Source organism: Mesocricetus auratus, unplaced genomic scaffold (assembly GCF_017639785.1).
Source record: "Mesocricetus auratus isolate SY011 unplaced genomic scaffold, BCM_Maur_2.0 Super-Scaffold_2245, whole genome shotgun sequence".
NCBI classification, from domain to species: domain Eukaryota; kingdom Metazoa; phylum Chordata; class Mammalia; order Rodentia; family Cricetidae; genus Mesocricetus; species Mesocricetus auratus.
In genome coordinates, this window is record NW_024429180.1 from 50595082 (window position 1) to 50619025 (window position 23944).

General features: G+C 52.4%; 2 protein-coding genes across 2 annotated transcripts; one reads left to right on the forward strand and one right to left on the reverse strand.

Annotated features, from left to right (window-relative positions):
- Nucleotides 1-43: 43 nt before the first annotated feature.
- Nucleotides 44-15658, forward strand: Fhip2b (FHF complex subunit HOOK interacting protein 2B). Its single transcript, XM_005070989.4, has 17 exons — nt 44-168; nt 5533-5611; nt 7780-7952; nt 8938-9042; nt 9135-9257; nt 10091-10333; nt 10412-10608; nt 10859-10967; nt 11148-11224; nt 11513-11702; nt 12250-12395; nt 12499-12627; nt 12750-12840; nt 13034-13177; nt 13513-13653; nt 13838-13938; nt 14096-15658. The coding sequence occupies exons 1-17, from the start codon at nt 124-126 to the stop codon at nt 14232-14234; spliced, it is 2232 nt and encodes a 743-aa protein (XP_005071046.1). The 5' UTR covers nt 44-123; the 3' UTR covers nt 14235-15658.
- A 2881-nt stretch (nt 15659-18539) lies between these two features.
- Nudt18 (nudix hydrolase 18) lies at nt 18540-21276 on the reverse strand. The gene is made up of 3 exons (XM_005070990.4): nt 20972-21276; nt 19916-20129; nt 18540-19714 (listed from the first exon to the last, which is right to left on the reverse strand). The coding sequence occupies exons 1-3, from the start codon at nt 21131-21133 to the stop codon at nt 19119-19121; spliced, it is 972 nt and encodes a 323-aa protein (XP_005071047.1). The 5' UTR covers nt 21134-21276; the 3' UTR covers nt 18540-19118.
- Between the last annotated feature and the right edge of the window lie 2668 nt (nt 21277-23944).

Genomic DNA, 23944 nt, shown 5'->3' on the forward strand with positions numbered 1-23944 from the left:
CCAGCCCTCCAGCAGGGGCGGGGTTCCAGGGCCGGGTCCCGCCTCCCGCCCGCTGGGCCACCTCCTCCGCCACCGCCGCACCGCCACCCGGAGCCGGGCCGTGAGCCGGGCCGGGCCGCCATCATGCTGAGTCGGCTCGGGGCACTGCTGCAGGAGGCCGTGGGGGCGGTGAGCCCGGACCCGGGGCGGGCCGGAGGGGAGGACGCGGGCCGGGGAGCGGGTGGGCGCGGGCCCCTTGGGCAGGGCTCCTCCTGGGGCCCTGACGCTGCTTCCGGGCCTCTGTCTCCCGGTCGTGTCCCTAGTCCCGGCCGCCCAGCAACACCTGGCTCCGGGATTCTCTCCAGACCGACCGACCGGCTCCCTCGATCCTGCGCCCTGTTATTGTGATCCTGGGCCAGGCTCCCCTGGTTCTGAGTCCAGATCCCCTGGTTCTGAGTCCAGATCCCTTGATTCTGAGTCCGGATCCCTTGATCCTGCCTCCGCGCTGCTTCCTGTTATGCTTCCTGCGCCCCACTCCCCCGATCCTGCGCGCCGCAGTGCTTTTTGTTTCCTGCGCTTCTGCTCTCTTTCTAACTCTTCCCTTCCCAAACGCTCCCTTGTCACAAGCCCATTGCTCCCGGAGCTGCCCCTCGCTCGCCTCCTCCTCAGCCCCTGTCTCCCTTTCTTCCTCATGCCTGTCGCTCCTCCATTCCTCACCTGGGATTGAAAGCAGCCTTTCCCCTTCCCCTCTTAGGTGCTAGAGACCAGGAGTTCTTGCGCTGAGTTCCCTCTTTCTCAGCCAGGGCGCGGGAGTCGCGGCCCTGAGTGACTAAAGACCCCAGTGCAGGGGTGGGTGGTCCCGGCATCCCGGAAGCAGTCCTCTGCAGGTCACCTATCTCAGGCCATTGAGCTGAACTGACCCTGAGTTAGGGAAGGCCAACCTGCCTGAGGGGCTTGTAGGGAAGTGTTTTGTTTTTGTTTTACAACTGTCATTGTGGGTTTGGGCCTTACTTTAAGGAGTGTAGGTCTCTGGCAGCCCACTGTGGATAATTTCATCAGCAGTCTTGCAAGAAACTGTCTGGAAAGTTAATTATTTTTTCTCTCATTGTATAAGAACACCCTCTAATTGATGTGTTTAGTCTACCAAATTGTCTCTGGAGAAACTCTCCTTTCCCCGAACCCCATTCCCAGTAAGAACATTTATTACTATTTGTTTGAGACAGAGTTTTTCTGTGTAGTCCTAGCTGTCCCGAAACTGCCCAGTAGACTAGGATGGCCTCGAACTCACAAAGATCTGTCTGCCTCTGCTTCCCAAGTGCTGGGATTAAAAGTGTGCATTACCACCGCCCAGCTATTACTATTATTATTTAGAAAAACTGGTAGAGGAGCGGGAGACACTTCTGTAATCTACCCTCCCCCAGCACCCCTGTCCTGCTCCGCCCTGAGGTACCTCAAGAGGGAGAGTTTCCAAAATGACCCTTTCTTCTCCTTCCTGTCCCAAATAAAAACAACTGCCATTTTAGAAAGTGATCTAATAAACTAATTCATACTTGTGGACTTAGCTCCATTTACAAGGAGGGTTGGAAGGGTGGACAGTCCTAAGCTCCATTGATCCTTACACTCGGAGTGACCAAAGCTCAGGCACCAGGGACTGCAGAGCGTGGAGGGACATACAGAGCATGTCCTGTAGGTGTGATCAGTGCCACACGGCAGTCCCTCTTTTTAGCTCCACCCACTGTGGGGGTGGGGGGGTGGTTAGGTCTTCCTTCAGGCGTGACCAACAAGTCATTATGACCCACTCGGAGTAATGCTTTCTGCCAGCTCTTGATAGAATAGAAATTATCATGGGTCTTTTGAAAAAATACTGCTATCTTCTAGAGGAAATTGTCTGGCAGTTTCTTTGGTCTGGTATCTAGTAGTAGATTCCAGTAGAGATTTCTGCCCTGTTTGCTTCTGTCCATCAGGTTTTGATGGCTGTACTCCTTTCCCCAGGTCTCCTGTTCTTACGTGAATATCTTTTTCACAAGGAACTCATAGATGAAATCTGAGACTAGATGAGACCCTATGGCAGAAACTGTGAGGTCATTAGGGTGCTGGCCAAGGCTCCAAGAACTTTCCAGGACAAGAAAGTATGGCAGGAGTGTCTTTGGGAACTTCCGAGGAGTTGGTAAAGAGTCCTTCTGGGGTTGCCAGATAAAAAACACAGCCCTGGCTCATGGGAGATCACAGTTTATTAGAACCTGAATCAGGGTTACATGAGTGTGATGAGTCAGGCCACTCACTCCTTGTGACTGGAGCATCTTATTATTACATTTATCTAGTATATATGTGTTTGGGGGTATACCATATCATGCCTGAGGAGCTCAGAGGTCCTGGGACCCAAACTCAGCAGCAAGGTCTTTACCATGAGCCGTCTTACCCTCTGGGGTGGAGTATCTTAAAGGACTGGGTAATGCCTTTCTGGAAGACTCACTGACCATGCATCTCATTTATTTTAGTAATTTTTGAGACAGGGTCCCTCTTTGTAGTTCTCATTGTCCTAGAGCTTGCTCTATAGACCAGGCTAGCCTTGAACTCTCAGAGATGCTCTCTGCCTCTGGCAATGAGTCTGCTGCCTGCGTGGAGAGTGGGGGCTTACTCCAAGGTCTCTGAGTCCTGTCATATGTATCCCGTGTTTCCCTCCCGCTCCGCTCCCTGTTTGCCCTGGCACTGCCATCCTGCCTCTGTCTCCCCTTTGCCTAACACTGCCAGGTAGTTCTTTCCAGAACATTCCTCTGAAGGATGCACTGACCTTACCAAAAAAAAAAAAAAAAAAAAAGGAAACACAGGCTTTTGGACTTGGCCTTGGAGACCCACATGCTCCATATACCCTTTCCCCTGATGCACTCTGCCCGGTTTTTTTTTTTGTTTGTTTGTTTTGTTTTTTTTTTTTTTTTTTTTTTTTTTCCTGCTGGGAACATCTTTCTTGTGCTGCTGAAATTTGATCCAGTTGAAGTTTCTATTCTCTGGCAGGATCTTGAAAAGAACCTATTAGTGTCCCCTCTTAAAGATTAACGTTTTTTGTTTTCCTGGTGGTGGTACAGCAGCAGTGGCGTGCACACCTTTAATCCTAGAACTCAGGAGGCAGAGGCAGGCAAATCTCTGTGAGTTCGAGGCCAGCTTGTTCTACAGAGCAAGTTCCAAGACAGCCTACGCTACATAGAGAAACCCTGTCTTGAAATCTCCCCAAAAGATTTAGTTTTTTTAAAATTTATTTATTTATTACATATACAATGTTCTGCTTACACGCCAGATGAGGACACCAGATTGACTTGTAGATGGTTGTGAGCCACAATGTGGTTGCTGGGAATTTAACTCAGGACCTCTGGAAGAGTAGGCAGTGCTCTTAACCTCTGAGCCATCTCTCCAGCCCCAATATTAGTTTTACTTTGTATATGTGCATATCTATATCACATGTGTGGGTTCATGTGGAAGCTAGAAGAGGGTGTGGGATCCCCTGGTGCTGGGGTTACAGTTGTGAAGCATCTAACATGGGTGCTGGGAACCAAATCCATGTCCTCTGGAAGAGCAGTGAATGGTCTTCAGTGAGCCATTCTCTAGCCCGTAGAGGTGACGACTTTTAAGAGGTCCCTTTCCACTCCTGCTACTTCTTGATAGGTCAGAGTTTTGCATCTTTATATTCTTTCCTTGGTGGCAGCACATTTACTGGGGGCTTAGTTATCATTAGATTGCCTGTGGCGTGGAGCATGGCAGCTTGCACCTAGGAGGCACTCACAAGATGTTACCCAGTGAATGATTCCAGAGGATGCCCTGCTCTGCAGGTGCCTGGTCGTGGTGTCTCAGGGCCTAGACAAGTGTAAAGGAAGGATGGAGCCCAGGACAGTGTGGCCTGAGCACGGTAGAGGAAATAAACACCCATGGTAGAGACTGTTCATTCATTTCGTCCTGTTAATGATTTATTTCTTTATTTTTATTTTTCGAGACAGGGTTTCTTGGTATTGTTTTGGAGGCTGTCCTGGAACTCACTCTGTAGACTAGGCTGGCCTTGAACTTACAGAGATCCGCCTCCCTCTGCCTCTGGAGTGCTGGGATTAAAGGTGTGTGCCACCAACACCCGGCGATTTATTCTTTCTTTAAAAAAATAATTTTGCCGGGCGTTGGTGGCACATGCCTTTAATCCCAGCACTCGGGAGGCAGAGGCAGGTGGATCTCTGTGAGTTCGAGGCCAGCCTGGTCTACAAAGCGAGTTCCAGGACAGCTTCCAAGACAATACAGAGAAACCCTGTCTCGAAAAACCAAAAAAAAAAATCTGAATTTCATATAAATACTATAGATCATTTCTGTCTCTTACCCTACCCCCACCGACTTCTCCTATGCCCCCACTCCTCACATTCATGACCTTTTTTTGTTGTTGTTTTGAAGACAGGATTTCTCTGTACAACAGCCCCAGCTGTCCTGTAACTAGCTCCATAGACCAGGCTGGCCTCAAAGTCACAGAGATTCGATAGCCTCTGCCTCCCGAGTGCTGGGATTAAAGATGTGTGCCACCACCAGGTTCATGACCTCTTCTTTAGTTATCATTGCTACACACACACACACACACACACAGTCATTAATTATCTGTAGCTCTTCATCTAGGTGTGGAGCCTTTTGAACTTTTCCCTGTCCATGTTGGCATATCAGCTGATGTTGTCATTGTTCAAGTCTTGATTAGGTGACCATATTGTTGAGATTTCATGGGCGCAGTTGCCCTGTTATGTAGAAGACACTGTCTTGCAGCAAATGTCCTGGTCTTCTGGCCCTTACAATCTTTCCACTCTCTCCTCTTGCATGTTCCTTGAGCCTTAGGTGTAGGGTTATGTTGTGGATGCGTCCATCAGGGCTGGGATACCCACTGTTCAGTTGTTCTCTGCCTGGGAACATTTGCTGTACAAAGAAAGAGGGTTTGTTTTCAGGGCAGTTTCAGCTAGATGGAGAGAATACTTTTGCAGAGGGGGAGTTGAGGGGCTTGCAGACAGCAGTGTCAGAAGCCTCCAGGTTGACTGAAGGGGTAGGTAGGAGTGAGGGGTGCAGACGGTGACCTGGGACAAAAGACGGGAGCACTCTATAAGTAAGGCCTTTTCTTCCTAGGGTTAGAAGTGCTAGCCATGTGACGGAATGGAGGCTGCTGTGGCCTTGAACATAGGCTTCCCTAGATGCCAGCAGAGCCCAAAAGCTTTTCCCAGGTGTCATTCTCATCCTCTTCCTGGGTGCTCCTGTATTGTTGTAGCATATATGGGTTTTGGATTGTACAGAAATACTTATGTCTATTCCTCCTTCAACATGATTACTTCTTGGGGACAGAGCCTGTGGGATGGAGTGTCCCTGGAGACTATGATGCTGTGTCCTGGAGATGATTTACTCTTCCATTGAAAATCTGGGAACAGAAGGCTTTCTCTAGGACCCAGAAGTCACCAAACTGGGCACTGAAGAGGCACAAGGCTTCAGTTCCCATGAGTGCTAGTGGGCACTTGGTTGGCACTCCCACAGAGACCGTGTCTATTCTCTCTGCAGCGGGAGCCCAACATTGACCTGCTGCAGGCCTTTGTGGAACATTGGAAGGGCATAACACACTACTATATCGAGAGCACAGGTAAGCCTGCTGCTCCCCAGCTTGGGACCCAATGATGGAGCTGGGGAGAATGGACAGAGAGTGACCACAAGTGTCTTGGGAAGGTGACATCAGGGTCTTGGGCAACAGAACATCTCTGGGCTTGGGCTAAGACAGAGAGACAGAGAGATGGGAGCAAGACCCAGAGCCCTAGCCATTTCTGGTCTTGATGGTTAAATTGTTGGCCCCACTCTGACTTTTGGCAGAGGAGTTGCATGAGTAATGAGGAAGGACAAGAAGGTTGGGGACCTCATTGGTCTGACTGCATGGTAAAGGTAATTCCACTCGCTTTAGTTTAGCTGGGTACAGTCCCCAGGCTTTCGGTCCCAAGTGCTTGTCACTAGGACTATCGATTAAAGGAAATGCAGCAGGGCTTGGATGTAGCTTAGTTGGTAGAGTGTTTGCCTAGCATATACCTGCATTCAGGGCGCAGTGCATAAACCAGGTGCTGGTGCATGCCTGTGATCAGGTGGTTAGGAGAAGAGCAAGAGGAACAGAAGTTCAAGGTCACCCTGGTATACAGGAGACCTTGTCTTCGAAAGAGAGTTGGGGAGAGGAGAAAGATGTTCAATAAACTACTTTGCCTTGGCCAGCCTAAGAAGTACAAGTAGGAAAGCTAAGGTGTGGAACATGCCTGTGTCCCTTTTCTCCTAGCCGACATTTCAAAGGGCCAAAGCATGTATGCATTAACCCATCGTAGTGACTCAGTGAGGATCAGAATCTGACTGACTGCTTTGTGGTCTATATGCCTGGTTACCAGGTAACCAGTCCTGTATCCCTGGCTTTCCATCTCCCTGAGTTCAGACTATGTCTGGGCCTATGACTTTCCTATAGGCTTTCTTTCCAGCTTGAGCCAGCCCATGGAATTAAAATGGCCTTCGGGCACTTCGGGGGAGCCTTGGAGAATTCTGTTAGAGCAGACTTCCTTCAGTCGTGGCACAGTGGCTGCTGAGATTGTTCTGTTTGTGTTGGAGAGGGGACAACTGTTCTGTCTGTTGAGCAGCCATTCGGGTCCCCTCCCACTAGAGCCTTCTATTACCTCTCAGCTGTGACAACCATGGATGTCTCTAGACGCGGGCAAATGTTTCGGGGTGGGGGAAGAATGTCTTAGCCACTCTTAGACTACATCATATGCTATGTGTCTCTGTATTGGGGACTGGTTGAACCCGGGGCAGTCCTCCCCACCCCGTGCTTCAGTGAGCCGCATCCTTCAGCCCTGTTTACTTTTTATTTTCAGGTAAGAGCTCCCTATGTTGTCTGGGCTGGCCTTGAACTCACTCTGTAACCCCAGCAGATCTTGAGCTTTCAATACTCCTGCCTCACCAGCCTCCTGAGAAGCGGGGATTACTAACTCATTTCAGCAAGCCCAGCCTCAAGCTAAGAGCCTCCCAACTCCCCTGGGTCTTTCTGTGCATCTAGGCCTTTAGTTTCCAGAAGTTCTCTAGATCAGGGTTACAGGGAGGGTGAGGCAAGCGCCTTGTTTAACAACTTATGCCTTAAGGGGAAGCTAGGGGGCGCTCTAGGTCCAGCTGTCTGTGATTGCCTCTGACCTCCCTGAATGGAAGAGGGACAAGAGCTGGCCATAGGAGATGCTAGGAAGGGAGCTGCTGAAATGCAGCCTGGACAATCACAGGACAGACTCCATAGCTGCTCACTGGAGCCTGGAGTGGATAGGCAGCTCCCAGAGCATATCCTATGGACCCGTCTTCCTTTGGGCCCACGAGGGGCCCCTGTTCTCTCTTTGGTAGGGAGTATTGCTGCACCCACAATGACACCAGGGCAAGCACATAGTCACCAGGCTGTGTCCTGGGCCTTATCCCCTACCACTTTCGTCTTTTTTTTGTGTTTTTTTGTTTTTCAAGACAGGATTTTTCTGTGTAGCTCTGGCTGTCCTAGAACTCACTTTGTAGACCAGGCTGGCCTTGAACTCATAGATATCCTCCAGCCTCTGCCTCCCGAGTGCTGGGATTACAGGCAAGCGCCACCACTGCCCGGTTCACTTTGTCTTTTTAATATACAAGTATCGGCTGTAAGCTTCCATTTTCCGGGTGGCCCTCAGCCCACCTCAGGGGTGCCATCCTTCTGGGCTTGGCATGAGGGGGTCCGGTGCTCTTCATGTCTCGTCCCCTTGTCTCTTGAATCTTGACTAGATGAAAACACCCCAGCCAAGAAAACAGATATTCCCTGGCGACTGAAGCAGATGCTGGACATCCTGGTGTATGAAGAGAGGCAGCAGGTATCCTCTGGTGAGGCCGGACCCTGTCTGGAATACTTGCTGCAGCACAAGATCCTGGAGACGTTGTGCACTCTGGGCAAAGCAGAGGTGGGCATGCTCCTGGGGCATCGGAAATTCCTGCCCTAGGGAAACCCTCATTCCATGCTTTTGTGTCTTGATGGAACAAGGACTGTGACTGTGTTACCTGGAATAGCCACCCCACTGCTCAGCAGAGAGGGACTTGACATTTTCTGGACTCTACTCTAGGTGCCAGGTGCTGGGAATTGAGGGACACACAGTGGGCCCTTGTTATCCCAGAGGATTGGTCCCAGGACCCTGCTACCCCTCCTCTCAGATCCAAAATCTGTGGCTGTTCAAGTCCTTTATATAAAATGGGATCTGGGGACCAGCAAGATGGCTCAGGGGATAAAGTCATTCACTGCCAAGCCTCACAACTTGAATTCAGTTGCTGGGATCCACTTGGTAGGAGACAGCAGCAAGCGGTCCTTTGGTCTCCACATGTACAATGTGGCACACGTGTGCAAGTGCACACACACATAAGTAAATAAATAAAACTTTAAATAGGGTTCAGCAAGAAAGAGAGAGGGATAGAGAGAGATGATGGGTAGGTTGGTAGAAGATAGACAGATTCCCAGAACCAATCTCATATGGCTTCCAAGGGACGATTGTAAATAACCTACACGTGCTTCTGTACCTTTAAATCATCGCCAGATTGCTTATAATTAATAAATGTACTATGATATTTGTGATGCTATAATAATTAGGTAGTAAGAAAAAGGTCTGCACATGCCTTGAATATTTTTGATCTGAGGCTGATTGAACCCACAGATACAAAACTGGTAGAGATGGGTGAAGGGCCAGCTGAACTGTGTTCAGTAATGACGCAGTCATGAAAGGAACTAATTCAGGAAAGGGGGTTGGGAAGGTAAAGGGAAGAATTGCTTTACACACTGTGTAGAAGAGGCCTCCCAGAGAAGTCCCGAGCCATGACTCAAGAGGCACGGAGCCCTGTGGCACTCTGGAGAGGAGTGTTTCAGGCCGGTGAGACCTCTGACAGGATGCTGTGTCCCAGTATCCCCCAGGCATGCGGCAGCAGGTGTTCCAGTTCTTCAGCAAGGTCCTGGCCCAGGTGCAGCACCCGCTGCTGCACTATCTGAGCGTCCACAGGCCTGTGCAGGTGAGGAGCAAGGAGACGCCGGGTGTCTGGGCATAGGGCCTCCTTGTCCCAACACCTCGTTCTCCTGGGTTTCTGTCCTGTTCCTCTTTCAGAAACTTCTCCGACTTGGTGGGGCAGCCCCTGGGTCCCTCACGGAAAAAGAAGAAGTTCAGTTCACTAGTGTCCTCTGCTCTAAGATCCAGCAGGATCCAGAGCTGTTGGCGTATATTCTGGAAGTAAGTACTCTTCTGGGGAGCAGGGTAGGGTGTGGGGGCAAGCCCTCTCTGAGGGAGCAGGAGAGGCTGGTGCCCACAACCACTCAGGATGAGGCTCTATTTTTTTTTTACCCACTGCACTTTTTTTGTTGTTGTATTTTGAACTCTTTTTTTGGGGGGGGGTTGTTTCTCATAGAGCCCAAGCTAGTTTCAGACTCGCTGTGTAGTCAGGGTTGATCTTGAACCTCTGATCCCCCTGCCTGTATCTCATTAGTGTTATTATAGGCATGTACCACTATGTCCAGTTTATGGGTGGTAAGGGTAGAACCTAGGGCTTCACATGTTCTAGGCAAGTACTATACCAACTGAGCTATATCCCCAGCTCGTCTTGACCTTCGTGCGTGTGTGCGTGTGTGTGCGCGTGCGTGTTTAGGTCAGAGTGAAACTCTGTAGAGTCAGTTCTACTTTTACCGGGGTTCTGAGGGTTGTACTCAGGTCTCTAAGCCTCCTGTAGCAAATGCCTTTACTTGATGAGCCATCCAGTTGGCTCCTATGTTGGCTTTTTTTTGTGTGTGTGACAGGCTCTCTATATATCCCATATTTGGCCCAGTCTTACAATCCTCCTGCCTCAGCCTCTCAAGTTCTAGAATTACAGAATGTACTACGATATCTGGCAAGACACACAACAGACTATGTAGCTCAGGCTGGCCTTGAACTTGTGGTCCTCCTTCCTCTGGCTTCCAAGATTGCGGGAATGTTCCACCACACCTGGCTCTTAACCTGAATCTCAGGGAAGCACTCTGTGGGGTGGAGTAGTCTCTCTGACCTTGGCCTCATCCCACCCTTCTTTGCAGGGTAAAAAGATTATAGGCAAGAAGACATCCAGAGAACCTGCAGCCCTGCCTAAAGACATAGCTGGCTACAGGGACAAGGACTGTCCCCACAGTGATGCTCCCAGCAGGGACCCTGGACTGGATAGGGAGCATTGTGGTGTCCCAGCCTTGAGCAGCCCCCTGCCTGCTGAGACTGAGGGGCCAGGAAATGGGCCTGGGGAGAGCAATCTCATCACTTCCCTGCTTGGGCTGTGCAAGAGCAAGGTCTGGCCGCGCGGAGATGGCAGGGGTCGGGAGGGGTGAAGAGAACTCTTGTCTCAGACATCATCTCCCATCCCCTAGAAGAGTCGGGTGGCCCTGAAGGCACGGGAGAATGTATTGCTGCTGGTAAGCGTGGCTTCGCCAGCAGCTGCCACCTACCTGACGCAGAGCACCTCCTGTTGTGTGGTGATAGCTGAGTACCTCTGCCAACTGTACCGGTCCATGCCTGCCTGCCTTGACCCGGCAGACATTGCCACGTTAGAGGGCATCAGCTGGAGGTGGGTCCCAGGCCTGGGGAGACTGGGAAATACCTTCAGGGGCTGGTAGTTGCATAGAATAGGCAGCCTTGCTAGCCACCTTCTCTTGGGTGGGAGAGCCAGTCCCTGGCACCCTTCCCTGCTTCCTGGAAGCCTCACTTCTGCAATCTGAGCACCACAGAGATGGGGAGAGACCAGCTCCCGGATGTCCTTCAGGAAGGCCCAGAGGCTTGGTGTTCATCCTCCAGACTCTCGCTTCCCTTTCTCCTAGGTTGCCCAGTGCCCCTTCTGATGAGGCCTCGTTCCCCGGCAAGGAGGCTCTGGCTGCCTTCCTGGGCTGGTTTGATTACTGCGACCACCTTACCACAGAGGCACACACGGTGAGCCCGGGCAGGTCCCCTACGTGTCTCATCTCAGTGATGGAGTGGAGCTGATGCCAGCTTGACCCTGGCTAGCCAGGCCCCTCTGACGTATCTGGGGCTATGAGAAGACACCATGATTTTTTTTAGGAATGAATGTGATGGGGTGCGAATGTAGAAGACATGCTCTCTGGTTCCTAGGTGGTTGCAGATGCCTTGGCAAAGGCTGTGGCCGAGAAGCTGTTTGTAGAGACCCTGCAACCCCAGCTCCTGCATGTGTAAGTGTCCAGTCCCTTATCTGTGGCTCTGGTCTGTGTCTGGCCCACCCTACCAGGCCTCTTCCCACAACAAAGGCCAAGGACGGCCTGTTAATACTTGCCAGGTCTAACATGCACATGGCTGTAAGCCCCACGGGCTGGAGCACAGCCTCTCACCTCTAACTCTAGGACCTCGTGAGGGATGGGGAGGTGGCTACAGATTATGCCAGGCAGCAATGGAAGGAGAACAGGAAAGGGTCTGCCCTGCTACACCCGCCGACCCTCCTCTGCTCTGCCCCCTCCCCACAGGTCTGAGCAGACCATCCTGACCTCCACTGCCCTGTTGACAGCCTTGCTGCGACAGCTACGCTCCCCTGCACTGCTGCAGGAGGCCATGACCTTCCTCTTGGGCACTGACCAGCAGCCTGCAGCTACAGAGGAGAGCTCCCATACTCTGGGCACACACCTCATTATGCATTGTGACCATCTCTCTGATGAGGTAAGACAGAAGGGCCTTCAATTCAGCTTGCTCCACAGCCACCACAGGGCTTCCAGAAGGTTCCCTCCTGCTTTCCTTAGCTCTGTGAAGTACCCCATATTTTTCTAATACAGAAATGGAGGCACAGAGAAGCCTATGGGTTTACCTGAGGTGGCACATCAAATGAGAAATGGAACACTTCCTCTAGCGACTGACAAGGAAGGTGGCTCCTACCTTAGACTGTATGTGGCACTGGTTCTCAGGCATTGAGAAGCCAGGAGGAGCCGGGTGGTGGTAGTATACACCCTTAATCCCGGGCCTCGGGACATAGAGGGAGGTGGATTTCTGAGCTCAGCCTGGTCTATGAGCAAATTCTAGGATAGCTAGGGCTACACAGAGAAACCAAAAATATATATAGAGAGAGAACGGGAGAGGGAGAGAGAGAGAGAGAGAGAGAGAGAGAGAGAGAGAGAGAGAGAGAGAGAGAGAGAGAGAGAGAGAGAGAGAGAAGGAGAAGGAGAAGCCAGCAGGGTGACAGGAGGGTCCCTGCTGCCCTCTCTCACTCCAGATCAGCATTGCCACTTTGCGGCTATTTGAGGAGCTGCTGCAGAAGCCCCATGAGCGAGTCATCCGCAGTTTGGTCCTGCAAAACCTTGAGGGCCGCCTGTATGTGGCCCGGGGCTCACCAGAGCCCGAGAGCTATGAGGACACCCTGTAAGTGAAACAGAGAGGGAGGCAGGGTGCTGCCCAGAACTCACGACCACGGACACCCTTCATCCATCTGGTCGTTGGTCCATGCTGGTCTCCCTGCCTGCAGAGATCTGGAGGAAGACCCCTACTTCACCGATGGCTTCCTCGATTCTGGCCTTCAGCCCTCCACAAAGCCTCGCCCGGCTCCTGCCACCAGTTCAGATGGCAAAACCGCCGTGACGGAGATCGTCAACAGGTGGGGAGAAGGTTAGGCCATTGGAGTCACCTAAATTATGTTCTGTCCTCGGGGTCCTGTGAACAGCAGAGAGTAGGGCAAAACTGGGAAGGCACCTCCACACCTAGGCCTCTGTCTCTTAGCTTCCTTTGCCTGGTCCCCGAGGAAGCCAAGACATCAGCCTTCCTGGAGGAGAATGGATATGACACATATGTGCATGACGCTTACGGCCTGGTGAGTGAAGGTCCGGTGACTCCCCTCCTCTTCTAGGCCCTTCGATAGCCTGATACATCCGTAACCCCACACTGTTTTTTTTTTTTTTTCGAGACAGGGTTTCTCTGTGGCTTTGCCCACACTGTTTTTATAGGGCCCCTCAGCTAGGCCTTTCTGGGGCTACTCTTTCAACTCTTCCTTCCATCTGCTTTAGTTCCAGGAGTGCAGCTCCCGTGTAGCCCCCTGGGGCTGGCCCCTGGGCCCAGCGCCTCTGGACTCCCATGAACCTGAAAGGCCTTTCTTTGAGGGTCGCTTCCTCCAAGTGCTCTTTGATCGCATGGCCCGGATATTGGATCAGGTAAACCCCAAAGACTATGCCTAGGAGAGCTCCAAGCTGGGCCTTGTGTTTTCCAGGAGAGTAGGGGCTGGTGACCAGGGTAGACCCCTCCCTCTTGGGTTCCTCAGCTCCACAGCCCCTTTCCCTTTCCCCAGGTGGGAAGCCCTGTCTCGTCTGTTCCCCACACGCCCTAACATGCTCTGGCCCTCAGCCCCAGGCAATCCATGACATAGACACATCACGTGAGCTTCCCACCCCCGCACACATTCACACGAGCCAGGCGCCTTGCTTGGAGAGTGCAAAAATGCTCACCACCTCTAGCCAACACTCGGTGTTGTCCATCTTGTTCCCTACAGCCATACAGCCTGAACCTGCAAGTGACCTCAGTCCTGTCCCGGCTTGCCCTGTTCCCCCACCCCCATATCCATGAGTACCTCCTGGATCCCTACATCAGCCTGGCCCCTGGCTGCAGGAGCCTGTTCTCTGTGCTTGTCAGGGTAAGGATGAGGATGCGACGGGAGGACAGCAGGGCAGGGGTGGGAATGGAGAAGTCGACACCCGTACCGGTGCCAGGAAATGCACAGGTTTTCCAATTCCATCTCCTACCTCCTATGGGATGGTAGAGCCAGGGGTAGCTGTAGGACATGGCCAGGTCTCATCTTGGTCCTTTCTGGACTCTAGGTGATTGGGGACTTAATGCAAAGAATTCAGAGGGTACCCCAGTTTCCGGGCAAACTGCTCCTGGTGCGCAAGCAGCTGATGGGCCAGATTCCCGGAGAGCAGTAAGTAGACAAAGGGAGTGGGTGCCCAGGGTCGGGAAGGCAGCATTGAGGGCGTCCCTCGTGGGTCAAGCCTTGTGGACATGGGCTGTCATGCCCTATGACACCTGCTGACTCTCAGCCATGCCGTTTTCCCCCATCTGCCACTGTCTTTCCTCAGTCTGGACCATCAAACCCTACTCCAGGGCGTGGTAGTACTTGAGGAATTCTGCAAGGAGCTAGCCGCCATTGCGTTTGTCAAGTTTCCCCCACATGATCCTCACTTGAACTTCTCTCCACCCCCGGAAGGGCAAGTCTGAGCCAGGAGCATGATGGGCGGGGGAAGACTCCTGCCTGTACTTCTGCCCATGGGCGGCTTCCTGCCTGGCCATGCTGCCACTGTGTCCTCCAGACTGGGGACTTCAGCTGCAGGAGACCTCACCTGTTGACCACGTGAGCTGAGGTTTCAGGGCAGCGTCATAGAGCAAAAGAGCTGCCTTCTAAGTCAGTGGTATTCTTGGGGTCTTCTTGGAGCAGCTTGGAAGATGGTCAGTGAGCATCTAGACCCTGCCCTGCATGTGTTGTGTGACAATCCCTGCTATACTGTGACCAGGGCCACAACGTGAGACAACTCTAGGGGCAAAGGAAATGAACTGCTGTTGCCTTTGAGGCATGCTCGACATCCCGGCCAGAGAGACAGGAGCCCAGAGTTCCTGCCTGTCACATTAGGTATCAAGGAAGCTGCTGAAGACTTGGAGGTTTTTTTCATGGCTTCCTTAGTGTGAGCAGTAGTGAAGGAGATAGAGAAGGGGAAGCCCCTCTTCCTGCTCTACCCTCCTGGAGACTTGCAAAATTCCCAACAGCCTCATGGCAGATGCCCAAAGCATGCTCCGCGCCCAGGCGAGGGCAGCTGCTAACAAGAGCCTTGGAGCAGCTGCAGCCAGGGCAGGCAGGCAAGGGCCTTGGAGCTGGGAGCTGGCTGCCAGGCTCAAGCTCCAGCTGGTTCCTCTCTGGCGCCTTCTGAACCCGTCTTAGCAAGTCCACAACACCTGGGCAGAGAGGCCGTTGACCAGGGGTGGGTTGGCCTTGTCCTCTGAATCCTGCCCAGCACCCAGGGATCCCAGTGAAAAGCACTCTTGGGGGGCACAGGCACTGAAGGTACAAATGGAATAGGGCACCCCAACTCCAGACCCCTGAGACCTGGTGAGGAGGGGCTGAGACACAGCAGATAGCTCTGGTATTGTTCTTCGTGTGTCCTCCATGGCTGGGGCTGCCACCCCACCCGGCCTGAATCTGTCTCAACCTGCAAGAACGCATGGGCGGCACCAGGCATTACCTCACAACAAGCCTGAAGTTGTTGGCTTCGCTCCTGGGCAAGGAGGAGCAGGCCAGAGCCCCTTTTGCTTCCTTTTCCTGCCCATGCCGCCTCTCGAAGCTGGGCACAGGTTGCCAGGAGGTGACATGAAAGAGGTGGAAACTCGGTGACCTCTACCTCTCCCGAATTCCTCCCAGTGGGGGAGGACTCGTCTGCTGCTCCCAGCAACACGATGCACTCCTGTGTGTACGAGCTGTGTGTGTGTCAGTGTACGTGGTCGCTGGTGTGGGAGCAGATCTTGGTGGAGTTGGGTCTACACTCTGAGATTCTTACCACTCGCTCGAGGGTCTGGGCAATAATGCACTTTGGCATTTGCATGGTGTCTTTGCAACAGCACAGCAATAAACAATGTGATTGTATGGACACAAAGACTGACTGTTCCCCAGTCTGCTTGTCTTCTTCCCAGAGCTTTTCTGCCCCCCCCAGCCCATCTTTTACCCCAAAGAAGACAAACCCAATTCCTTTTCCAACACTGAAGGAGAGAGAGGCGGTAGGTACTGAGTTCTGACATTGCAAATTTGGTCCTCCTGAGCACCAGCGGAACTGACTCTTGGCTGAGCAACATTGTTTCAGTTCGGTTCACCTCCAGTTGAGCCATCCTGTAAGAGTCATCAGGCCCTGGTAGCACTTGCAGGCAAGTCTAGGCCTGTGTGTTGCTTATGTGCTATATCATATGACCACGCCAGTCACAATTGGGACTGATGAAAACTTGGAGAAGGAATCTAAAGGTATAGTTCAGAGATAAGAGTGCTTATTTAGCTGGCCAGTGGTGGCACACGCCTTTAATCCCAGTACTTGGGAAGCAGAGGCAGGCGGATCTCTGAGGCTAAGCCTGATCTACAGAGCGAGTTCCAGGACAGCCAGGAAACTGTCTCAACAGTGAAGAGTGCTTATTCATCATACCGAAGGCCCCTGGGTTCAATCCTTCGCACTGCTTTTTATGTTATTTGGTGGGCTGGATTTTTTGAGAAAGGGTCATGCTCTCAGGCTGGCTTTGAGCTGGATGTCCTTTTGCCTCATCCTCCTGAGTGCTGGAGTTACAGGTGTGTAGCCTGATACCCAACTCCCAGCTTTGTTTTAAGAAAGAAAAAATGTGGTATGGGAATGGGTGTTCTGAGTCATCAGAAGTACCAGGAGTCAGGCAATCAGACTAGAGAAGCAGGTCTCCAGCAGGGCTCCCGAGGTGCGTCACATGGAGAGCTAGGTTAGAAGCTCAGGACAGACACTGCTCTTGCAGAGGACCTAAGTGTGGTTCCTAGCACCAACGTCAAGCAGCTTTCAACTGCCTTTGACTCCACCTCCAGGGGATCTGATGTCTCCAGCCTTGGAGGGCTCATGTGCACATACTCATAGAAACATAATTAAAAAGAAATTTTAAAATATTCCTTTAAGAATAAATCTAGACCAACGGTTCTCAACTTGGGGGTCAAGACCCCTTTGGAGGTCCAACGACCCTCTCACAGGGGTCACCTAAGACCGGCAGAAAACAGGTATTTATATTATGATTTATAACAGCAAAATTAGAGTTTTGAAGTAACAACAAAAACAAGCTTATAGTTGGGGGTCCCCACAACATGAGGAACTGTATTGCAGCATTAGGAAGGTTGAGAACCACTGTTCTAAATCTCACTTTTTGAGATACCAGTGCCAAGCTGGGGAGATGGCTCAGTGGGTGAAAGACATGAATTTGAGTTGCCAGCATCCAGGTAAAGTGAGGTGTGGCTCTACATACATTGAAGCCCTAGCACTGTAGGTGAAGAAGACAGGAGTATCGCTGGGTCTTGCTGGGTGACAGCCTAGCTCCCGGCTCAGTGAGAGACCCCGTCTCAAAGGAAGGTGGGAGTCAATAGAGCAGGACCCCCCAGTACCCTCCTCTGGCTTCTGCAAATGTGCATGTATGTGTGCACACACAAAAAACGCCAGCGCCTATCTGGCTTCAACAGCTTAGTCAGTATAGTGGGTGGACAGAGCTCTCGGGTGATGGTGCTGTGTGCCCAGGATTGAAAATTACCAGGCTAGATAGTGGGAGTGAGTGGCATTGCCCTTCTCTGTATGTGTAGGAACTGGAGGGGGAGCACCGAACTGAATAAAAGGGTTTCAGTTCTAGTTGGGACCATTAGGTAGCCTGCTTACCTACTGTGTGAGACCCTGGGTCCAACCCACAGCACTACAAAAATGAAAGAATAGAAAAGACTATCATTTTTCTTGTTCTGTTTTTTGAGACAGTCTCTCTCTATGTAGTGCTGGTTGTCCTGGAAGTTGCTATATAGACCAGGCTGGCCTCGAACTCATATTCTCCTGCCTCTGCCTCCTGAATGTTGGCATGAAAGGTGTGCACCACCACTGCCCAGCAAGGCAGAGGCAGGTGGATCTCTGGTGATGAGCAACACATGATTCATTTCCTTTGCCCCACTGCTTTTGGTTTGCATTTAAAATTTTTATTTTTAATTATGTGTGTCTGTGGAAGGGTATGTGCACATTGAGTTGCAGTGTCTACAACGGCCCGAGAGGGCGTTGGAGCACCTGGAGCTGGAGTTATAGGTGGTTATGAGCCACTCAGGTCCTCTGCGAGAGCAGTACCTGCTCTTAAACACCTGAGATGATCCGTCTCTCCAGCCCCAGAGTTTTCATCAAATGTAATAACAACAATGCTTGGCACTGGCATGCCAAGGCACATCTAAATTCCCAGGACTCAAGAATCAAACTTGAGGCTAGCCTAGTCTATGGGTAGATTCTATCTCAAGAAAACACAATCCTGTTATGGCCTGGGAATGTAACTCTGTTGGTTAAAGTGCTTGAGTTCTGGAGAAGTAAGATGATGAAAAACTCAAGGTCAACACCAGCTACATTATAAGAGTTCACAGTCAGCCTGGGCTACATGAATTGAGGCAAGGGCTTGAACAAAACAAAAAGTTGCCAGGTGGTGGTGGTATCTTTAATTCCAGCACACAGGAGGTAGAGGCAGGCAGATGTCTGTGAGTTCCAGGAGAGCCTTGCCTACAGAATGAGTTCCAGGAGAGCCTGGTCTATAGAGTGAGTTCCAGGATAGCCAAGGCAACACAGAGAAACCCTGCCTAAAAGCAAAAAGAAAAAGGAAAAAAGCTAAAACGCCAGGACCATGGAGCACAAGAAAACAGCTCAGAGCCCAGAAGCTCAAAGAGAAACTTGGGCTGAGAGGCCAAGGTGTCATTCTCAGCTCTTGATTGCCCTACATGCAATGTCACCAGACCAAACTGTTCCAACACCTGGACAGGTCTGAGCTGTGCTTTTATTAGGGGTGTAGTCACTTCAAAGTCCCACACCCACCCGGCAGGACAGAAAAGCTAAAGAGAGCCTGGGTGGGTTGAGGCTTCAGTGAACAGTGTTGCTTACCCTGAAAGCCCTACACCCCTGCATCACATCGGTGTGTGAGGTGAATCATGGGTGGCTGTGGGTGGGACAGTGGCCCCACATCTCCACACAGACATTTAGGCCAGAATGTAAGTTAAGTAACACCTTTTTACTCAGTGCTGACTCTGCCCTGAGGGACAAGTTCCCCATGTCCCATCCCCCTCTACAGTCCTAGGAGCTTGGATGGATCAACATTCGACTTTTACCGAAGTGGACAAAGAAATCAGATGATGCCATTTGGGGTTCAAAAAGCCTCTCACTGTTTTGAGAGAAGCACTGTGTACCCTGAGAACAACGGAAAGCCTTGAGCCTTGAGCACTGGATTCAAGGCACTCTCCCTTTGGGCTCAATGTAGGGTCCCTGCACACAGTGCAGTGAGACTACCAGCCTCTTTCCAGCCTACAGAGGGAGGGTGGCTGCTCAGTTTCTGCTGGCACTTCTATCTGCTCAGGGGGATGATGGAAGATTCCTGGAGTCTGTGTAGAAGCTGTTTTTGCAAGTCTTCCTCTAATACTTTCCACCAAAAGTAGTTCTCACCCCTAATCTTTGGGGGCTCATCTTGGATTCCTGGGTTCCGAAAAGCCACCGTCACTAGCACATTCAGGCAGAGACCATCCAAATGGTCTCTGCCGAGGTGTTGCAGTCCGAGCAACCCCTTGGTCTCTACTGCCAGATTGTGCATAGTCAGACACTCCTGTAGCAGCCGCAGGATGGCCGCCTTGATGCCACCCCTTTGCTCCACAGAAGCGAAGCCACAGGCAGTGATGGGCAAGTGTGGAGTCCCCGCTGTGCCTACCAACACCCACACTGACTGGACTGCTGTGAAGGTGGCCACCAGCCGCTGGCAGACCACACGGCAGGGAAGCTCTTGAGGCAGAATGAGAGGGTGCATGGCTTGTTGGCAGAATTTGGCACCCAGCTCTACCAGGTGCAGAACATCATGGGCTCTAAGGGGAGTGGGCAGGGAGACCCGTGGGTACCAGCCAGCCTGGAGGGACTCAGCATCTGCATTCTTGGAAGTCTTGAGAACTCCACCTAGGGGAGATTTGGGGGGGATGAGGAGAGGGCCAGTATGAGAAGTGTTGAGTCTGAGAGAGTAAATAGCCACCCAAGCATTCCAGGGGGGAGACTCCCCACCCAAGCTCTTAGCCTGTAATAGGTCAGTGGCAATTTGCAGAGGCCACAGCATGGCTGGCTAAGGAGAACAAACTAAGAATGCTACCGGGTGGGTTGTACCTGTGGGTCGAGCAAGGAATACAAAACGGATCCAGCAGGCACCCCTCTCCTCCACAGACAGCAGTGTCACTGGCTCACAGAGCAGCCCAGCCTCCTCCTTCACCTCCCTCTGCATGGCCTCCACGATGGTCTCCCCAGGCTCCATCCTCCCTGCAGGGAGGTACCAGGTTCCCCGGCACTCTTTCTTGGCCTCCTGGATCATTAGCACCTCATCCTGAGAGAGAAGCAAGACAATCTTCACGTTTATCCAGCCAGTCTGGGGGCTTCAGAAGAGCAGCCCTTAGCTGGATGGATGTTGGCCCAAAGCTCCCTCCAGGATTCTGGGTCCCCGGGAGCCTGGTGTGGTTGAGTGCTGTGGCTGCCTCCTCTTGGCTGTAATGCAACTTTGGATTCAGAGGGATTTATGTAGTAGGAAAGGGCTGAGGTCCCTGGGCATTGCTCCAAAGAGGCCCTATGCTGAAGGTTGCCACCACTTCAATACTGACGCATACCTACGCCACAATGTTGCTGCTCTCTTGTTCACTGTAGGTTTTACAAACAGCTTGTGTCAGGTCCCCACTCTCTAGGGTCTGAGCTTTGAAACTCAGCTCTGCCCCTATACCACTTATCCCTACTTGGCCAGGATGTTTTTACAGAGACGATCACAAAACAAACAAAAAACCCAAAACCCAAAACCCAAAACCTCCCAGAGGGTCGGATCGGAGACCTGCGTGTAAGCTCCCTATAACTATCTGTGAGGCCGGGAGGCTCTAGGAAACCCTTCAGTAAACCAGGCACCATGCCAGATTCCTGGTCAGGAAGGAGGCATAACTGCAGGCCTCTGCTAGTGAAGGCGAGGTCTAGTGGATGAGACAAACCGCCCCGGGGCCTCGGCTTCTCCCTCTTTATAATATGTAGTCTACAAGGACGATCTCAGCTCAGCAGCTAGTGTGAGAGAGAATGCTTTGCAACATTAGGAAGCACCACGCACAGGCAGCGGCCGTTGGCTCGCCTGTTCCCACCAGGGCTGGCGGCGCGCTCCCGAGACCAGCTGAAGGCCGGCGGCCGGACGCTCACCTGCTCGTTGAGGAACACGGCCAGCACCACGTAGCAGACATTCTTCCGCAGCCGCACGGGCGACAGCGGCTTGCCAGCCGGCTCCGAGTCATAGCTCTGCACCAGCAACCCCTTGCCCCCCAGCACGGTGGCCAGCGCCCCCGCCAGGCCTTCCGAGGCCATCAAGTCTCCAGGGAGGTGGTAACCCTGGACTCGCCAGGCCCCCGGAGGCAGGCGGCGGGGACTTCAGCGGCGGCGGACCACTGAGCCCCTCGCCCCCTCCCCTGCCTTGAGGACCAAGGCTAACGCGGAACCTCCAGGAGAGACCGGGCTGCTGATAGGCTGCGCGTCACCACGGCCTGCCCGGATTGGTCAGCTCGCGCGGTTACCGAGGGGGGGCGGGGCTCCGGGGACACGCCCTCTGCCCCTCCCCCCCACCTCTCCGGGGTTTCAGTCGCGACCGGTCGCTCACTCCTCACTCTTCCCAGCTCTTAGCTAATTCACCCAGCAGGCACTTGTCTGCGCGGGTTCCGACGGTGATGTCATCGTGCCTGTAGGGTGCTGAACACCGCGGCGACTAGGGTCGGTGGCGTCACTCGTCTGATGGCATTACGGGAGCCTAGGCCCCGCAGTTAGCTCCCACTGTCCAGCTTTTATCATAAACGAACTAGAGAAGTGCTCAAGACGAATAGGCCCCAAATAACTTTCTGACTTCGTTCAAATTCTCTGAACGCCATGTGGCTGGGGCACATAACGTTGCCTGGGACGTTCTGATCTGTATAGATCGATGGACCCAGGCATTTAAAAAGGCAGCTGCAGGATTGGTTTGGGCAAAAGAAGTAATTGACAAGGCTCAGAGGAGAGATGGGACAGGGCTGGTAGGGTCAAGACTAGGGGTGAAAGAAAAGGGTGGGAGGGGATGAAAAAGAGTTTGGAGACCGCGATGCAGTCTTCATCAAATCCCCCTGCTCAATACATTTGCCATAGTTTCGAGGTTTCTGCAGCAGACTGCATCCTTAGAGGGCAGGGGTGGTGCCCTCCTACCCAGCTTGCCGGGCCTGGCCATGGGGAACAGGGTGTGGGTTGTTTTGGCCAGCTCCTGCTTCTCTCCCAGGCTGACCTTTCCTCCGAGCTTCTTTAACCTCGGCTCAGGACAGGAAGGCAGGGCCAGCTGGGAGGAATCCACAGAGCAGGCCAAGTCTGGGCTCCTCACCCCATCCTAGCTGTCCCTTTCCTCCTCCCTCCCTCCTGCTGGCTCTGTGCGCCTCCTTTGGGGGACAGTGGCTTGGTGGCGCTGACAAAGCTCTGGAGTTTAAGCCAGACATCCAGTCATTGCTGGCCGGCTCTCTCTGTGCCCTGGTCTCAATGTCCTCATCTGTAGAGTAGGTCTAAACAGCCCTCCTCCCTGGTTGTTGAGAGGCCAGGATGGCCTGGGAGAGCTGTGTGTGCTATCTGAGCAACCACTGGGCAGCCCACCTATTCTCCACTTAGAATAGCAAAGCCATAACACTTGGTGATACACAAAGGCCAGCCCATAGAGCCCCTGTGAAACTGGGGAGTATAGCTCCGTATGCATAAGGCCCTGGTGCTCAATCCTCAGCACCACAAAACAAACAAAAAAGCGTCTATGCTCCTTGGACTTCACCCCCAGTATCTCAGCCCCACGGGACAGGTCATCTAGCTGTTCTCGCTGATGCTGAGGCAGACTCCCCGGAGACACACCCAGGTGAGGTGGGACCCACCTAGTAGCCACAGTATTTTGAGGTACTTGAACACTGCTTGCTTGAGGCCATTTAAAGGCCACCTCCAAGTAACTGCAGTCATTGGCAGAGGGGCAAGATCAGGCCCCAGGGTGCAAATCTGCTTTAAGCTCTCCCCTCCCCTCTTCTTCTCCCCTCTCCTCCTCTCCCCTCCTTCCCTCTCCTCCCCTTCCCTTTCCTGTACTCCCCTTACTCTCTTCTCTCATTACTCTTTGTTCAATCTTTTAGTTCCTCAGTTTTCCCATCTGTGAAGTGGAGGCAGCACTGGTCACAGACTCCTTTCTGCCCCCCAGGGATGATTTGGGAGAGGGTGAGGTCACGTCTGGGCAGGCTGAGAGCAGCAGAGGCATCCTAAGATAAACAGCAGACAGCCTAACTGCCTGGAAGAGCAAAGGCTGCCTCAACCGCAGTTCCATTCCCCCATTACCATGGGGGAAGGGGAAAACACGAGGCTGCGGAGGGCCTAATTGCCTCGTCATAAGCCACAGTGAAACAACAGAACACCAAGAGCCCCTTGTAAACACAGAAGACATTTTAGAGAGTGCAGTCCTTCCCAGTCCTTTTTTGCCTGGCAACAAAAAAGGTTGGATTTCTTAAGACCTTTGGGAAAAGACCAGTGGTTAGGGATAGGTGAGTGAGTCCTGGACATAAAGGGGATCATGTGACAGGGCAAGAAACTGAGACAGACACACCCCTCCAAGTATGTCTTCTATCCTGTGGTGGGGGTGGGACACTCCTGGAGTGGGCAGCCATGGACAAACATAGTCTGATTAGTACAGCTTTCCAGCACCTATGGGAGCAAGCCATCTTAGGGTGCAGGCATGCAGATGTGTAAACGACCTTGTGAACACAGAGATCTGAAGTAGGCAGAGGCAGGTACTCTGGGACAGGGCTGGGCAGGCAGGATGAGGCAAGGGTGTCTGGGATGCTAGAGTCCTTTACAATGTAGCAAGTCCTGTCCCTTGACAAAGAAGAGATCCACTAGGAGGGCAGTAGGAGGATGGGCCCTGGGATCTGGACTGCTAGCTCCTTGAAAGACCCTGGAGTCATAGTCATAGTGTAGATCAGACACTGGCATTTCTAGACTCTGGGACACAAAAGGGGTGTTCAGGGGAACACTGGGGAAATTCTAATGAAGCTGTGGCTTCCGGGAAAGGATTATAGTAAAGTTAAGGTCTTGGTGGTGATAAAGCACTATGTTTGTATAAGATATTCCTACTAATGGACACTAGGT

What these genes read in the sequence shown, in the direction of transcription:
- Fhip2b (XM_005070989.4), top strand. Translation starts at nt 124, where the DNA reads ATGCTGAGTCGGCTCGGGGCACTGCTGCAGGAGGCCGTGGGGGCG. An exon ending in GCACTCTGGGCAAAGCAGAG is followed by an intron (nt 7,953 to 8,937) that starts GTGGGCATGCTC and finishes GCTGTGTCCCAG; the next exon opens with TATCCCCCAGGCATGCGGCA. An exon ending in GTGACGGAGATCGTCAACAG is followed by an intron (nt 12,628 to 12,749) that starts GTGGGGAGAAGG and finishes TCTGTCTCTTAG; the next exon opens with CTTCCTTTGCCTGGTCCCCG.
- Nudt18 (XM_005070990.4), bottom strand. Translation starts at nt 21,133, where the DNA reads ATGGCCTCGGAAGGCCTGGCGGGGGCGCTGGCCACCGTGCTGGGGGGC. An exon ending in CCGTGTTCCTCAACGAGCAG is followed by an intron (nt 20,130 to 20,971) that starts GTGAGCGTCCGG and finishes CTTCTCTCTCAG; the next exon opens with GATGAGGTGCTAATGATCCA. An exon ending in ATTCCTTGCTCGACCCACAG is followed by an intron (nt 19,715 to 19,915) that starts GTACAACCCACC and finishes AATCTCCCCTAG; the next exon opens with GTGGAGTTCTCAAGACTTCC.